Source organism: Glossina fuscipes, unplaced genomic scaffold, assembly GCF_014805625.2.
Source record: "Glossina fuscipes isolate IAEA_lab_2018 unplaced genomic scaffold, Yale_Gfus_2 3, whole genome shotgun sequence".
Classification (NCBI taxonomy): domain Eukaryota; kingdom Metazoa; phylum Arthropoda; class Insecta; order Diptera; family Glossinidae; genus Glossina; species Glossina fuscipes.
This window is the reverse complement of record NW_023998417.1, coordinates 5842762-5862113: the sequence shown is the minus strand read 5'-3', so window position 1 is coordinate 5862113 and position 19352 is coordinate 5842762. Positions and strand designations below refer to the sequence as shown.

Below are 19352 nucleotides of genomic sequence, written 5' to 3'. Positions count from 1 at the left end.
ACAAATATACATATAACTGTTATTAAATCTCTACATATTAAGTTTAAAATAAATAAAAATATTAAATTGGGAACGTGTCCTACCTTACCCCGCAACAACGTTTAATACAGTTGTTCATATAACGATTAATCAAAGTAAGTCCTTATATGGGATACGGTTGAGTAATTAGTGCGATCTGAACCATTTTCAATAGCGTGCGTTCTTGGGTCAAAAGTCGTCGTTGTTTTTATCAAAATATCTCAAAAATTACCAACTGTAGCTTGAACACAGAAACACAGATCGTTAGATAGATGGACGCACGGACATGCAAGCTTAGATCGATCCAGAAAAGCGATTCTGAATCGAAAGTGATTCTAAATCAATCGACATCGAATAACAGGTGGATTTATCTCAAATCCTTCTCCGTATTGAATAGATCCGGACAAGCCTAATGTATCCATCAATTTTTTTTAATATTTTTATTTTCTTTAACAAATATTCCTAATAATTTATTTAAAACAAAATTATTCACACCCCGTCCCCCCCACCCCGCCCCCCGACAGAGTTGTAGACGATTAAATTTTCTTTTTTGCTTTAAAAAAAATGCCTGAGGCAGTTTCAACTGATCTGATTTTATCCTACCGGCATACCAGATTTGATCCCAGCTCCGTTTGAATTTCACGCCAGTTCTCTTAGAAGAGAAAATTTACGAAAGTCTTAGTACGATTTTCCTACCAATGTTGTTGTTTTGCATATGTGTCCAAGTTTTACTTAAGACTTACATATATATACATCTTTCAGCGCACAACATATTCGGAATTCATATATCCGTTCCTTTTAATTAATACATTTACAGACACAGATACATGCAGACATTTGAAAACGAATAATTTCAACTTTTTTATTATCAACTTGAACATTTTTTAGGCGATCGAATAATACGATGTAGACGACGATGTGCGGATTGCGCTTTTAAACGAAGGTTAAATCGAAATTGAAAACTTGACTTGTAAAATGTATTCAAAGCAATTTTTATAAAGCCAAAGATAATTTTTTTTTTTATTAGAAACTTCACAATACAATTATTTACGTGCATTAAGGTCGACAACATTTGCATCTTGTTTAAAAACTAGATTTAATAACTAAATAATGGCTTGTAAGCGCATTTTATTAATAACATATTACAATAATTATTACTTTATCCATGCAAACATATACTAGTGTATGCAGCACATTATCTACGTAATAAATAAATAACGCAGTAAATTAATAATTGTAGTAATAATAAAATAAAATTCTAAATATAATAATACGCATAAAATGACTCGGGAAATAAGGTGAGTAACTATGCAAATAAACATGTACCTAAATAAGCAAGCATATATACATATATACATATATATATGTGTAAATAATATATACATAAATAGAAAGTAAACAGTGTCGCGCTTACATATGTCATTAATAAGAGGAAAATTTCTCTTCCATATTTACACAGTTTATAATAACTGGGCATCGGTAATAGTATGACCCCTTTTTAGAATTCTAAACAAATACGCCCTTTACATATGCACAGTCTTCATGAGTGTAAATAGAATATGTAAAAAAATTATACTCGGTTAGAAACGAACCTTTTATACCCATCTCCATTATCCTATAAAAGCTTGAAAAAAAGGAAAAAATATATATTTCTTTACTCTATAACATTGGGTGGGCGTGACCATCTTTATATCGTGTATCTATTCTAGTTTATAAGCAACGAATAAAAGACACGATTGTCGCATAGAAGTGTGGGAGTGTGGTAAGGGCATTCTTTGACCTGGTTGGGCCGTTTTCAAAGTCTCTCGTAAATTTGCAGGCGACATCTCCTTTTTGCGAACGGAATGGTGTTTACCGCAGATAGTACATAGTTGAAAAGACGGGAAGATGGACAGAAAAACAGACGCCCATGCTTAGATGTATGTATTCCGAATCCCTAATTGTTATAGACTATTAAATTGGGGAGTGTGTGTGTGTGTGTGTGTGTGACTGATTGTTTCGATTTTCTATAAGTGTTGCAGCATCACTTAAGCAATATGCGTTCAAATTTTTCCCCTTTCAAAAACAGAGGAGTCAGTCAGTTTGGGTGGTTCGACCGACTTGGCCCACTTCCAATACAAACCTGCAAGTTTCTGGCATATTTGAATCCGATAGTTTCACTTTCGCGACCAGGAGAATATTTACCACAAATATTACACTTCGGTGATGGGTATGATTGTATTCGCTTTAGAACGAATCATGATTGCCTATCAATTTGATAATTGCGGAACTATTTGATTAATTGTTAGTTGACTAAATGGCATCATTTGCTCACCAGCTTTCTAAACTGCTTTATAAAATGGTAATTATCGGTAAGTTCATTACCTATAGAGCGAGCTCGTATTATAACCTTGTTTTGATGTGCTCACGCTTCCCCAAATGTTCTTACAGCAATGAATTCAATTTGCTTAGATGTATGAATTGCTTTACATGAGTACGGTTTTGAATAAATTTTTTCAAATTAAAGTTTTCGATCGAAAATTGGTGAACTGTATGCTAGACTTTCGAGAACCGTAATCTAAATAAATGTTGAGTTGATTTTTCTTTATATTGTATAGCCTAAGCTTATATATGGGAGTTACATAATCACTTCCTTTGAACTGATCAAAGGGTAAATAATGGCAAAGCACTTTATTTCTATTCATATTTGGACTTCATGTTTACTAATATTTCAAAAATGTGCTTAATATTAGAACACTTTCGTTTAAAGAATATTTTCAGCGATCGATCTGCCAAGTCTACGATATACGATACAGTTCGCAAGAGCTTATCGTGATAACCGGTGTAAAAACCAAAAAAAAAAAAAAATCTCAAATTTCATAATTTCCTATCAAGTTTTACATGAGTGCGCTCTATCGTTTGCTAATTTGATGGCATATTTTTGTTTTCATTTTGATACGGCAGAGTATTGGCAGATCAAGACCATTTTTATACTTAGTTCGCGACCATCAATCAAAAGCATATAGGTATCGAGTTTTAGCAGAAAATTCTTCAGACGGAAATTGTTAATTTGACTCTAAATTTTACGGTAATCAAGAATGCATGCCCTTTATAAGATATCCATATGCTGCAAGATATGTCTGCATGTTTCTATTGCAACGAGAATGACAAGACAGACTGGTAACAGCGTCATTCTTCTTCGTTGGTGAGTATAAATGTTAAAGCCTTTAGATAATTATCGCTACGAACTAATATACAGCTTTGTGCGAATGCATTAAATATACAGAACCCGATTCATAACAAACACGTAAACGATTGCGGCGCACTAAAAAAATTGTGCTAAGATATAAAATGTAGATAACAAGATACGCTTGAGTTGATTTAACGCATACGTGTAAACTAACTAAAGCGTATACAAGCTCGAAAGTAAAACTTGGAGATATACAAAGAATAGCAACAACAATAATAACAATAATAATAATAATAATAATAATAACAATGTTAACCTTACCATAACGAAAATATTATATGAATGCATGTGTTTGGAAGCTTATCAACACATGCACACACATAATATGATTCATCACTTTAAATCATTATTAAGTTCTTGTTGAAACAAGAGAAAAAAAAAAAAAGAAAAAAAGGGAAAATCAATAGCATTTTAAATCTCTCTTGATTATAATCCCCCCCTATAATTAAAGAATTTCATCATATTTAAAGAGATTTCAGAAAATCTTAGCTTTTTTTTTTAAAATAGTCACCATCACAACAAATACAAATAAATTTAATTATAATTGAAGACGAGAGAGAAAGAGAGAGAGAGAGAGAGAGATAATAGAGAAATTTAGTAATGAAAGTAAATATGCCGTTTAATTATGAAAGGCAGATATACTTTCAATACTTCACACGTTCACTTTATTTCACTCATTAACATGCTAAGCATAGAATTTTCACTGCTGAAGTACACTGAGTGTACTAAAATTATTGTTTCATTCGCTTTTTTCTTTCCCTTTTCTTTTTAGCACAATCAGACACTTCAGAGGTGGCCACAAGCAGGGAAAAAGAAAGACATCTGGAGTGTGTACAGCCAGGTGAGAACGTGTGTCCAAATCGGCAAGTTTAATGCCTTTATCGACTGAGCTTGGCTATGGAATGGTTCACGGCACTAGAATTTCAACATCCAAAGATCGACTTGACAATCGCGGCTCTTATCTGCTCGGCTAAGCGTCAGCCTAAAGAAAGGCATTGGAAATCTTCAAACCATCGGGTCATTTCTATGTGTTTGACTTGGCTTATGACTTGCTTGTACTATAGTTGACTTAATATACAGATTTCAGGGTCGTTTCATCAACTTTTGAAGGAAAAAACTTTATACCACGGTCAGCCTTCGCCGACTTTCTTCCTTCATATATTTGTAATGAGCGCGCAATTTTGTTTACCGATTGAACCTTCGTTTTGTAAAATTTGCGGAGAGAAATCTTTTAAGGAGTAGAGTCTAAGGAATAGACCTAACTCGTTCAAATTTGGCCCACTTAATTTTTATATCAACTTGCTATCATGAGCATATTTTCACCATAAAATGTTAACAATTAGGCATTTTTGATATGTAGTTGATTTCATTTCCTAAGAATCCTTAATATGTGGTGGTATCCCCAACAATAGATCTACATGGTCCAAATTTGGCAAAGCTGATTTCTATATCAATTTACTATTATAAACTACTTTTCACCATGAAATATTAAAAATTATATCTATTTAGTATATAAAGATTCAGTTTTCATAGGAACGGTGTGTATGAGAGAGAGGTGATTCAAAAACTTTCCCCAGCCGAACACAATTTTCCATACCAATTTAAAATGTCGAAATGCTACTACACAGCGAGTTTTGTCGAAAAAATTAGAAAATTGCAAAAGTTTTCGCGGAGCAATGGCGTTCGTTCAGAGTAAAAACACGTCACGTGGAACAAAGTTCATCAAAATATCTCAACAACTGCGATTGAATACAAAAATACATGGACAGACATCAGATGGACAGACAAACAAGAAAAAAATTCTGAATCAATTGATATAATACTAAGTCCTCTTGACTATTCTATACACCCTCACAAGCTTAATATAATCCACACCACTAGTGGTGTAGCGTGTAAATATTAAAAGAACTCGAAACAAAAATCTCAAGACTTTAACACTGGTTTGTACAAAGAACGCATCGATTGTTTGTTTCGAAACTAACTATTTTTTAAATATTTATTCGAAATGAGCCCAAACGTTATAAGCTACAATTTGATAGTAGGTACATGACAATCGTCTAAGCTCGAATTTCCATTGTTTTGTGATGTGCAAAAAAACAAAAAAAAATCTCCGTAAGGCATTACTTTAATAAATCTACTAACCATGACAAATAGCGTCAGAAAATATTGAAAATTAAACGTACGAGTATTATACGGATCCATCGGAATCGTACAATTAAGAACAGAGCGTATTTTCAAATAACGTTAAATAGATTGCTTTTTTTTTCTTTAAATTAAAAAAATGTCAAGTGATTCAGAAAATCGTGCGTAAGTCTCTTTAAATCATTGCCGAGGAAGAGTAATAGCAACCATGCGAATGTATGTTAATTACATATTGATGACGAATAAGTTCATTAAAATTCAAAAAGTGATTCATTGTATTTTTCATGTCTAAAATTTTAATGAAATGTAAATAAATAATAGTAAAACGAGAAAAACGATATTTAATATATGGGTAACGTTACACTGCCGTTTTTTCATTGTTTCATTACCCAACATTCTCTTTACCGGCTATCTATGGGTTTTTTGCATCCTAAAACTAGATCCAACGTTAAATTTACCCCATGACATCCTTTCCTAAATAATCGGATATATACTAAATGCAGGCGGCGTGCGAGCTTCTCGATGTATATCAAACTTATCCAGTCCGTATACTTTCTGATCATTCCATAATATTCAAATAGTGATTTTTTATATTTCAGGCATACTCAAGGCAGAGGTAAGATAAGTTTTGCTGCTTCGAAATGTCTGAAGCACATGGAGCATATCAGCCCTTCATCTCATGGCCTGCACTAATATTCTGTTATAATGGGAAGCGTTTAAGCTTTCTAATCATTGCATAATGTTTAAATAATTTTTCGTATTTCATTTATAATGAAACCCAAAAACTGTCTTCAGTACGGAATTTAGAATACTTGAAAAATAAAAGATCGCGTTTTCAATACTAAGCAATGATCATTTGTAGTATTATTATTTATTACTTTTTTAGTCATTTACAATCGAGCTTCGTGTAATATGTGACCTTAATAGCTCTTTCTTATACCTTTTGGGCATATTTCATAATTTTGGATACTTAATGGATGTAATGAGTTTAATTCTCGTTTGGATCCCGATGGGCTTTTCGGAACTTATTTATAGATATTGTCAATAAAAGATATCGTCTAAGGTCGAAAAGTGGATGAGATCAATAAGAAAGCAGACTTGCAAATTTCATCAGTGCATAAAATCAATAACAAGTCAAAATTGTTTTGTAAAACATGGCCAGAATTAGATTCAAGTATAAGGAAGAAATCGGAAATCATTTTAAGAAATTTAGCAGTAAAGGAGAACTGAAAAATTCTAGTTAAACGTCGGCTTGGAGACCAATTGTGTAACTATTTCTAACGTTTAATGTAAGGTAAGAAAATTATATATCAAGGTCAAAAAGCAGCTGAAGACATAAACTCATCCCGAACATGACGAATACATATCATGTGTAAGGAGAAAATGTATTAATTATATAATTAAAGCTTTACTTTTCTATCAATATTTACAGTAATATAAGGATTAAGTAATTACCTATACTTAAGTGCATGGGCAAACAAGACCCGATAGTGTCGAATACTTGAAATTGCGCAGGCACAAGTTTGGTTTACCCTGGCAAATTAAATTGGGACGGAGTTGATGGTTGGTATTTTGAAAAGCCAGGGCAAACGCAACGAAGAGATAAATGATTAACTAATTTAGTACCTAACCATGCCTAACATTCATTCGCTGATAAATATTGATGAGAAATTGCTTTGATGGTCTGGGTATAAAGAAATTCATAGCAGAAGTCAAATTTCTTTTGCAAGTAATTATCAAATTTTCAATTTCAAGACCTCAACTAAAAGAAAATCGGACGAACGTCCAGAGTGAAGAATACTTTATAAAATCTACGGATCAGTTTTATGGTATTACACATGCGACAATTAAACGCCCATATATTCTTACTTCAATAGTAGGAAGCTAACATAAAATTATTTTCACCAGAGTATGACTTCAATTAGCATTAACCTTTCAAAATTATCTAAGTCAGAACTTCCTCAACTATTTCTTATTAATTTTGTGACCCGACCTTCTTTTACTTTAATTTTAATATCAATGCAAAATATATTTTTAGAAAAACTTCAATTAAATTCCCTATCCTATGCCTATTTAAAATTTTATTTCATATCCCATTAGCTCTTAAATAAATTTCCATTTCAATGTGAAATATATATATATAAACATAAATATATCGCTTACCTTTTTACGCTACGATTTCGTTTTGCTTGTTGTTCGGCCTCCTCTTTAACGCTATCCCATGAATCACCCACACCCGATGAAGACATTTCATCTAAACGTTCCTCATCTTCTAAGCCCGAATCCTCTAAACTTATATGGCAGCTAGTTAAAGTAACCTCTTTGCCATTATCGCCGACCTCAATCCAATCTGATGTACGAATGCGAGCCGAACGTTCGGTACCGTACGGTGACGAATCTGACGAGCAGCCAGATGGACTACGTTTACGTAGCTTATTGCTGGCAATCACTTTAAGGGATTTATTTAACAAATCATCCTCGGTATCGCCATCGGCATCTTCAATATTATCAGCATCAACATCTTCTTCGTGATCCTCTAAAGAATTGTAACGATTGCGTATCGTATTTTGAATTGCCGCTGCCGTTGACGATTTGGGGGTCGATGTTGCCATTAGCATGGTGCTTCTATCTACAGATTGTCGACAATCTTTTGTTTGCAAATTTTCCATAGAATTTGATTTGGTGCGCATGGCAGCCAATTCAGATATGAGCATTTCATGAAAAGCAGTTTTTTTCTCGGGGGAATTAAAGGCTGAAACCACTTGACGCGTATCGTTCGCATTGTTTGCCGAGATATTTATACGTGTACAATTATTACCATACTGTGCCGATGGATTGTTTGTTTGAGTTATTGTAGATGATGTTGCTCGCGTTGATGTTGATGTTGATGTTGTTGTTGTTGTTGTTGTTGTTGTTGTTGTTGTTGTCTTGTCAGTATTGACCACGGTAACATTATTGACGGCATGCTGTTTATGAAGTGCGGCTACTTTTTGGTCTCTTATTGCCTGATGTTGTAGTGCACGTTCGTGTTTGGTTATGATGGTTGTGTTTGATGTATCTGAGTTATTTTGCTTTTGTTGATTGATCATGATTTCCGAAAAGAGTCGTTCGGCGGCATTTTTTAAATTATTTTTAATTTCCACTGTTTTGCCAGACAAGAAACTGCCACCAGTTTGCCCAGTACTGATTGTTGTTACATTTCCACGGCTTGTAAAATTATCGAGTGTCGTTTTCGAACGTTTAAACAAATTGACACCCACCAAATTTGATGTAACAGATAAACTTGTAGCGACATTAGAATGTTGATCGTCTATCATATCCATTGTGGCAACAGGAACTTTAACAATTTTACGAGGTTTCGGCAACGGTTGACTGGCTGGCTGCAATTGATCTAAATGAATTCTTGGAACATGCGTTTCAAAGTCTGCTTTATCGAAACTGAAACGCGCATCTTTAAGTTGAGAACGATTGCTATCAACTTTATTCTGAGATGAATTCATCGAATGATGGCGATTTAGTGCTGCCACACCCGGTGCTGATTGCACAATTACAATATTATTGTCAACATTGCCGCGATTATGTTCTTCCACTGTTACGTGTTTTATATCACTTGATATTGCTTGAGTTGTTTGTTGGCTATTGGTTTGGTGTGGTTTTGTGGTGGTGGGCACATCGGGTGCTTTTCTCAATTTTAGCGGTGGTTTTGAGGCATGCATGCCATTCGTTATTTTTCCATTGTTTGCGTTTGTCTGGCCAACTGTGCTGGTATCGTTATGTTTCTCACGTTCTTCTTGGCGCTTTTGCAAATTTGCTGATGGAGATTTATAGATAACTGTACGACCAACACCACTGCCACTAGTAGAAGTTGTGGCCGTAGCTGTCGCTGTGGCTGTGGCTGTCGCTGAGCTGCTTTGATTGCTAACGCAATGCGCTGCTAACGATGGCTTTTTTAGAACTTGAGGATGTTCAGCTGCTGGTGCTATTGCTTTACTACTTAAACGTTGCGCTCTCAGTAACGATGCAGCAGCAGTTGAGGTCGTGTGCTGAGGTCTAGGTGGTACTGGAGGTCCCGGTTTCTTGGCAACTGCAGCGGCTTGCGGTGTCGATATCACGCTGGATAATTTTGTTTTTGTTGCCATGCTTTTATGTTTTTCTTTTTCTTTTCTTTTTTTTTTGCGTTTTTATTTATATATTTATTTTATTTTATTTTATTTTGGTTGTTATACGACTACGCTAAAGCTCGTTTTGTGTTTTGTGTTTTGTCTCAACTGGGTCTGGCGAAGCAGTTCTTGATGATAATGATGATGATGATGATGATGGTGTATTTGTTACAATGTATTGGCACCAAAAACCTGTCTTTGTAGGTCACTTCTACTTGTTTCTGTGATCTCACATGAGCTTTTGTGGATGTATATAATTTATTTAGCTGACGTTATCACTAACTCACTAACCGACTCGTATAATATAAGTATGGACGTATAGGTGAATGTTTATACAAATGCGTCGGTACGTGTGATTGTTGTTTGCTTGGTTTGTTTATAGATTCAACTTAATTTATGCTTAATATTTTTCATCTAAAACTCGTTTTATTGTGTCTGATTTTACTATAAATGACAATTTGTTTCGGTTTTTCTTTTCTTTTCTTATCCTCTCCTCATGCACCTCTTCTTCTTCTATTTCTCCCTATTCCAGGCACAACGAACGACGACGATATTCAATTTCGCGCGATCTTGTGGTTTTTTTTTTGTTTTTTGTTTTGTGAAATATTCTAGCCACAAAAACTATATGATGTTACAAGTAAGTGAACGAGCAACAATAACAAAAAAGTCGAATCAACATTTCATTGAGAATTTCTTGCAAAAATTTTTCACGTTTTTTCTTTACTTTATTTTGATTCAGTTAAGATATGAGTTCCGGTTCTGATAATTGTGTAGTTGTTGCGTTTTATTCTCTTTTCTTTTTTTTTTTTTGTTGTTGTTATTCTATTTTCTTTTTCTTTTCGCTGATCACAGAAAAAAGTAGTGGTTACAAAATGGGTTACCGCTAGTTAGTATGTACGTTTCGTAAATTATATTCCACGGCGCAAGTGTGACAACAATTCTAACGGCTTTAAGACGTACTTAACTCGTTTTCATTGCTCCACATACACTAACGTAGAAAAAGCAAAGAATTCTCGTTATTGCTCGTTTATGTTCGTATTCGTGCTTGCACTATGCAAATTTAGTACTTTTGCTATCGTTGCTGCTATTGCTTTATAAAAAGCAATTGTCGCTGATGAGGTTTTAATGTACCTGCAATAAAATGCCAGAGGTTAATGAAAAAATAAAATAAAATATTTATATATATATATATATATATATATGGGTGATTTATTAATTAAAATAATTATCGTTTGTTGATTAAGTGAGAGAGAGAGAGAATACGATTAAAGAGAATGAAATTTCTTTGAGTACAACTTGTTTTTGTTTTTAATTCCAAAAAAAAAATTTTATCTTTCGACCTTGTAGTGCGTTATTTACAAAAACGTATCTTCACCGTTCATTCTTTTTATTTATTTAATTTTTTTTTTTTCTCTTTGCTTTCAATTTTTATCAGTATTCATTGAATTGTTTATAATTGTTGTTGTTGTTGTTGTTGTTGTTGATGTTAACAATGCTATATCAAAAGTATTTCTTTCATGTTTATCTAGATATGTAATTACAAATGATACCAGAATATGCATATATGCACGCACACACATATACTATTAAATGATTTAGATTTATTAGCTTACATTTGGCGTCAATTTGCTTTTTATTGCTACTGGGTCTTCCGCTGTGTGTGTGGTGTTTAATTAACACACAGATAGTAGGAACTCCTATGTTTGCATTCATTTAATTTATGCAAATATTACGAAACTTGCATTCAGCTTTAGTCGAATTTTACATTCATTTTTCCTTTTAAAAAAAGCTATAAATTTTTGTTTAAAACTTTTTCTTTATTTATAATTTATAGATATTAAAAAAAAAATAATAATAATAATAATAATTTTGCACTTTCCTGGCATGTTGCACTAACTGCGCTACAGTTTATTTTCTCTATATTCATTACTTTATTGTATTTAAGGTTTCAATCAGTCAATATGTGTATATACCTCATGATTCCAATTTAAATCGAATGTACACGAATATTACTCCCGTCTTCCAGCTCTCTTTACCGATAACTCTTTCTAATCACAATCGTGCCTGCCGGTGCAGTGAAAATTCCCTAAGTGGCTGAACCATATATATATATATATATATGTATATATATTATACATAATAAGGACCATCCAATAGAAACTGTTCATTTGATAGGTTCGCCTACCAATGCGTATATAAGAAGCGCGACTATCAAGTGGACATATCAACGATCGATTGCTTGCTCCACACTTTAATGACAAATGGCTTATGAAATGCTCGCTCGGTGAAACCATTACACGTCCTAATCGAACTACTATTGCTCGCTACCCGTCTTTCCTCACTTCATTTTCCGTACTCATTATCGTATCTCTACACGCATAGGCGTCTTAAAAAAAAAAAGATACAAAAATATTGATAAGCATTTTGACAGTTTGTACTCGACAAACATAATTTATAATCGCGGAAAATTGCAGATGTTATAGAAATTTATTCAATGCATTTTAAACGCAAAAAAACATTTTATCAAAATCATTGTAATATCAGTCAATCAATACGGAGCAGATAACCCCAAACTTCAGTGAAAGTTAAAGACAAGAGATGGTCTAACATCATCGCCATTGTCATTGAAGCTATCTATAGATCTTTATTGGAGGCTTTATTTATAAGAGTTAGTATTGAATTTACGGCATAAAATTTCTGATCGCTTAGGCACAAATAAGTGAATCGTGTATATGCCGTTAAAATCATAGGGCCCGCTAGCAAAGAACTAATTTTTTTTTTTTTTGCAAACATCCTGCTTATGAAAGGCGAGAAATTTTTTTATTTTCACAAGATTTGAATAATTTATGCAATATTTTTATTTTCTTTTAAGTGACAGATATTGACAGATATGTTTATTATAGCGCCATTACTTCAAAAGCAAATATTAATATAAAATTTAGATTTGTTCTCGAATTTTTCATATGATTTTTCATTAAAAAAAAATTTAAATAAATACAGACGAGCAGATATAAGGCGAATTCAAAGGGGATGACGAGATTAAAGCTAATAATTTTCAAATATATAAAAGGCAAAGTGCAAGAATACATAGATTTACATAAACATACATATAGAACGAATGCACACATATATATACATTTGGAGAAAAAGTATTGAGAGATTTCTGTCACTAGATTGCATTTCATATCAGATAACATATATTTACAAGATGACATTTCAATGTACAATTTTTAAGCAGGTAGATGTACATGTTATGAATCGTGTGAAAAGGTGTACTTGTATTTATGTTAGCATGAATGAAACTTTTGAAAAATGCTCTATGTTCTGCGCAGTCAACAAGCTTAATAGCTACATTAGCTTGCAGCTAGCTTTTCCTTTTTCATTCTTGACATTTCGATGTCGAAGATGCGTCTCGCTCTGGGCAACCAACCACTAGAAAAAGCGATGAAATCTTACAAAAAAAAAATATATATATATATATAAAATCTGCCTAAATGATAAGCAAGCATGACATTGCCAAAACCATAGACGAGTTTCGACGAAAGTTTAATACATAAAGACACTTATTATTATTATTATTATTATTATTATTATTATTATTATTATTAATTTCGCCAGAGAAATAAATTCTAAGACTAAACTCTTAAAAGCACTAGCGTCTAAGGATATCGGCTTTTATTAAAAACTCTCGACCATTGACTTGTCTAGTCGAGATTCCTCGCCTTCGGCTACTCAGGTGTATATCAAGAAACTTAGAGAGCATGCATGACGCATGAATTGTCGCTAAAAGATGCAAATTGCCTGAGCTTCTGCAAACAAATTGCTGGTTAAACGCAATGAAATCGATTCATTTTTGAAGTAAACCATTACTAGCGTCCCTGTTTTTTATCATCTTACCATAGATGTCTAGGTGTGTTTTGAACCTTAATTGAAAACTTTGATATCGATCTCAATCGGTTGATTAAACAAAATTTTTGGCTATTGGGTATACATACAAAATACTATTTTCCTCTTTCCTTTTAATTGCAAACATACATTTAAACGTACGTTTCTTTCTATCAAACGCTTTAATGAATGACGGAGCGTTTTATAAATGTGTTCGGTATAAAAATTATCATCACAATGACAAAATATTTCATAAATATTTATAATTTTAATCAATTAACACTTTTATTTAATAAAATATGAATGACTCTACGACCGGTTTAATATGTTTATGCATTTTTATTGCAATTACAGGTAACTTAAGCATATCGCGTTACAAGCTTTAATTAAAACATATTGAGCTGAATATTGAAAGCAATTAGGCATAAAAATCTCTTCTGATTACAAAATTGATATCACTCTTCATTCGTAACAACTATTACCGCTAAAGTTTAAGCATCATCGTTAGTATTACGATTGAAAAAGACCGGATATCTGGAAATTGTTCCCTTTTTTTTTTAAAGATCGGCAACATCGTTATGTTTTACATATGTGCTTCACCTTTGTTGCTTCCACTGAACATTGCAAAGATAAAGTAAACAAAAAGGGAAGGAAGTACGTTCAGTCTTCTTGATACCTCTCGTAAATTTGGAAGCAAGATAGAGGAAATTGCTTCAAAAATCCGAAATAGATTTGACTTCAAAAAGCGTTTTTCTCACCCCAATTCTAGTAGATGGAGATAAACCATCATCTTTGCCGCTTTATATGATGAAACCCAACAAAATATGTCTTTTAATTGTTACGAAATGAAACGGATTCACTCAGCATAATTCTTTTACGTATTTCTCCATCCATCTCTGTATCTTTCCTATTCATTGAAATTCTTAAAATCAAGTAAACTAATAGTGAAAACTGCAGTTTGGAATTTCTGAACTTGAAAAGCTTTGAAAATTATTGTATTATGTCTGAGAATACAATTTTTTTTTTTTTTTTTTTTTTGCTTCTACTTGACAAATCTGCGTTACTAGGAAAGCATTATTTAATTCCAAACATCGAAATGATATAAATGAATATTTTTTTGTTATAAACACACTACAACATATTTGCTAATTATAGCTAAAGACTTGTATTTATTTTATGTGGCAACACATATTGAAGATAATTTATGAAAACTTTCATCACATTTGTTTATAAAGAAATTGTTTCGAAATTTGAATAATATATGAATGTATGAAAATCAAATCAAATTATTACAAAATACATCACAATTGACTGAACACAATCTGCACATATGTCTATAAAATGTAATTGTGTACATATTTCATAAAACCAACGAGCATAAAGGCATGCTATTAAACAAACGATTATGAAAATTTCAAAAAAACTACGAAATTAAAATAAAATTTTTATTTAAATATTAAGAAAATTAATTTTTTTTTTTTGTTTTCTCAACTAAAAGCGGTTTTTATTAACAATAAAAATTTTTAAATGACAAATAATTTTCGTGTAAGAAGAATACTTATTAGCTTTATTTTATATTTATCTCTAGTCAGAGAAGACTTAATGTGATATACAATAAATGCAATTTAAGAAAAACCTACAGCTTGTGATTAAATGCTGTCGATCAACTTCAAAAATAACAGGGGGTCACTTACTTAGCAAAGCTAAAGAAGAAAGGGTTTGGGGGACACATATCACCTACATTTGTGATTTAATTCAGTCGAATAACTTCGAAAATAACTACCGAGCATTTGATAAGAGAGCTAAAGAAGTAACGCACATCTTACATACACTTATGATTAAATTCTATTCTATTCATCAACTACGAAGATGACTATGAACCGCTTATCAACGGACTTAAAGAATGAACGTTTTTGGCAGACACATCTGCCGAAAATATTTATTCAAACCAAATCAACAATTCATGTAAATATGATTTTATTTAAACCATTGACACGCCTTTAGATGAAAAAAAAAAAAAAACAAACAAACCATGCAGTCATTGAGTGACAGGAAAGTGTGTGTTCATGCGTATAAATCGTTCATTTACCAATGTTACAATTTTCGTAAACAATACCGAAGCACCTTCTTTGTCTAGCAGAGGAGTTTTTTTTTTTGTTGATTATGAATGGAATGCATTGGCCATATGTTGTTTTTTTTGGCTCGATAAAGGGAACAAAATCGCTGATAGTCATACAAAATTATGTAACGAGATATTTTGATACTGACATTCTTATGCTATTACATCTATTAAGTCAACCTGACTATATTTATTCGCAACATAACAAGGCATATAAATATGCAGAAGACAACCAGCAAAAATTATATTTAAAATCTCTGAAAAACTCGCCATATAAGTCCACATCTAAGCACCGTTCAAGTTGAAAGAGATTCATTTGAAGTAACAAGTCAATATTTACGGTAAGCATTTTAAACGCAAAGGGGATGAAATCATAAAATCTTTAAAAAAAAAAAATGGCTTATCTGCAGGTCCACTATCTAAAAATCTTTGTATTCGAAGCGTTAACAAAAACACATCGAAAATTGAATTGCACTTGGCGATTGTTTTATACCCATCAGTGTAAAATAGTAACAAAAGTATTTTGTTAATAGTGGGCGCGTCATTTGATTGATCATTTCCGTTTTTACATTCAGAAATATTTGCATGAATTTTAAAATCATTTTGTATTTTCGCATAAGCGAACTAATTATGATCAGTTTTCCATTGACCGTTTAGACATTCCAACAGTCTATTTGTATAGAATTTGAGATTTATATCCAGTGTTTTAAGGAGTTATAAATAAACCAGGCCTAGTTTTAAACTTAATTTAAGGACGTCAAATATTTGTCTAGTTATAGGAAAGTTCACTATAAGAACGGACAGACAGACAGACAGACAGACAGACAAGATTATGAGGCTGTAATCCATGATATCGTATATATATATATATACATATATATACCTTCTCTCCGCTGCGCATTTCATAATATTACAAGTGAATAGAAAAATATAGTGAGCCCCGCATCCATCAGTAGGGACTAAAAAGCAGATCCTGCAGTAAGTTTGGTGAAATTGCAAAGATATATATATATATATGTGTATACAGAGTCGCTTTTAAAGAAATCCCAACGATCAATTCGAATGTTTACAGTCAACCACTGAAAGAGGGTAGAGAAAGAGGGTAAATGAAAAAAGCCAAAGCAAAATTAGAGAGAGAGAGAGAGAGAGAGAGAGAGTTACTTTTCATTCTTACAAAGGAAAACCTCAAAGAATTTTGCTAATTCGTAGATATTTATTGAAAAATAATTTATTTAGTGAACAGTTGTGTATCTGCTTTATATCGAACCATGCCACACCTAACCGCCAAGCGTTTGCTTAAAAAAATTTTGTAAATCCCTTTAAGTTACAAAATTTTCACTAATAATGGCAGTCTAAAGTTTAACATTTCAATCAGATTTTCGCTATTAAGAACGATTTATCTTAAGCCTAAAAATAATAAAAGAAAAACTCGATTTTTTCTCTCATCAAAAAAAAAACGATATTTTTTTTTTGTTTTAGTCAACTTTTCATATAACTGTAACGCTGAGACGAATTTTTCATTTGCATTTATCTCTTTGTCTATTAATCTTTTGTTCGTATTCGCAATTGAAGCGGAAAACCGCAATTCGAAAATTGCCTTTTTCCTATGCGTTATAAATAAAACGAGGCGTGGTCTGCAAAAACACAAAAAGTTGTTGGACATAAGTGACAAAAAAAAACCTGACAAAAAATCAAAAATTAAGTAAACCTTAAAGTGTTGACCCTTTACAAAGTCAATATTTATTGTAAAATACAGTAGAGTAAATAAGACGGCTACTAATTTCAAGCACACCCTACCGCTGCTTAGACGCTCACATATTTACACAATTTTACAAGACATATTTATGCATTTAAAAAAAATATTTATTGGAATATATTAAACATTTTAACCATACGCGCGCATACACACCCACACGCACATAATGAGAAATCATTCATTTTTAATAAGTTCGCTAGTAGATGAGTGTCCAAGTTTATCTTTATGCGAATATATGTTATATGAAGTGAAATAAAACAACAAAAATACAATAATTTATTTCTACAGTTATGGTTGTTGTAATCATCCCATTAGCTAATATTAGCTCATCTCATTTTTATATTGCTTGCTAACTCACTTAACTTTTTATTTTTTTTTTTTTTTTTTTTTTTTTTTTTTTACCTAAATCTCTAAAGCATGCCGTATGCATGTGTAGTTGTTCGACAATTTACTTATTACAACTTGCATAGGTAAGTTGTTGTAGGGAAAAAAATAAAAATAAAAATAAAAAAATAAAAAAAAACACCTAAAAAAGAAAATACGACAAACACACACACACACACACACATGCTTATACATTATTTGTCTATATTTAAACATTTGCTCATATAAAAAGGTATGCAGCATTTATGAATGCCTTCTGCTCATATTACACCGTACCGTACGTAGCCGTAAAACATCATTGAAACTTGAATACCTTACAGCAATAATGCAATAATGACAATAATAATAGCAACAACATTAGCAACAATAATAATAATAATAATAATAATAATAATCATGGAATTTGTTTTTTTTTTTTATTTTTTATTTATCATTTTAGCAACTTTCATGCTGTTTACAATTAAACATAAAAATACAAAACAGGAGCTATATAAAGAAATGGGTTAACAAATTTTTATTAAACATTTTCATTTTACTGGCATGAGTACAATTTTTATTGTTTTCTTGTTGTTTTTATTTATTTATTTTTTTTTTCTTCATTTATTTATGTATAATTTTATATGTTTTTATAGCACAATTAATGCACTTTTTGTTTTGCTTACAATGTTTTTTTTTTTTCTTTTTTCTTCGCGTGGAGAAAACAGCCCAGTTTTGTGTAATTATTTAAATTTTCACTGAGTTTTAGAGAAAGGCGCTGCTTACAAAACGCACAACCACCCACGCATTAGGAGAGTATTTGTTTTTCGTATATTATACTTTATAATTCCCAAACATGTATATAAATATATATATATATATATATATGTAATATATAAATTTAAAAAAATACATATTTACGCACTCTTTATGGTGTTACTTGTTTTCTAATCCAAAGTGTAAGAAATAGTTTTTCACATTAAGCTTAACAACTACAACAACAACAACAACAATAACAACAACAACAATAACAAAAATAATGTAGCACTATAAACTCGTTCTTTAATTGCTTTTTATTTTTATTTTACTTTTCTTACTTAATTTACTGGCTTTTGTTTAATTTTCTCTTCATAGCAAAGTTTCGCATTCGCATTCGCATTCTATTTTGAAACAAAAAAATACACTACGAATTTTCAATTTAAAAAAAGATAGAAAACACAGCAACTATCACCGTTCAATATTTACATCCGCATAATGTGTGTGGCGATGTTTCATTCCCGTTCATAAAGCAACTAACCAAAACTAACCGCGCGAAAGCCCGACACTAACTAAACTAAATGCTGAGCATGATACAACAATGAATGCAGGCAGGCAGGCAGGCAAGCAGCAGTCAGCAGTCAGCATACAGCAGTGAACAACAGCTATAACAACAGTGAAACACCACCGCATTCATCGCACAACTAGCTCCAACATATTAAATTCATTTCATATTCATTCGTTACTCCCATCGAGAAATTCATTTATTCGTTTAATGTTCATTGTGTCTGCGGCTTATATATATATACTCATATATCGTATGATGTTGTTTCAAATAAGAGAAGCAAAAGAAGAAAAAAAGGGAAAAAGAGAGAAAAACCAAAAGTAATTTAGTGCAAAGAGAAAAATAGCTATGAAAATTGCGAC

The 19352-nt window shown here is 32.0% G+C and overlaps 1 protein-coding gene across 2 annotated transcripts in view; it reads right to left on the bottom strand.

Moving 5' to 3' along the window:
* The window catches only part of LOC119635086 (bromodomain-containing protein DDB_G0280777), a 58965-nt gene extending 39868 nt beyond the window's left edge, over positions 1-19097 (bottom strand). The window contains exons 1-2 of one of the 2 annotated variants that reach the window (XM_038029654.1): positions 18915-19097; positions 7553-10680 (exon numbers count right to left, since the gene is read on the bottom strand). In XM_038029654.1, the coding sequence (XP_037885582.1) occupies positions 7553-9528 (1976 nt within the window). In that variant the 5' untranslated portion in view covers positions 9529-10680; positions 18915-19097. Of the gene's footprint in view, positions 1-7552; positions 10681-18766; positions 18807-18914 lie in introns of those variants that run through there. The other variant, XM_038029653.1, reaches the window with a different exon arrangement.
* Between the last annotated feature and the right edge of the window lie 255 nt (positions 19098-19352).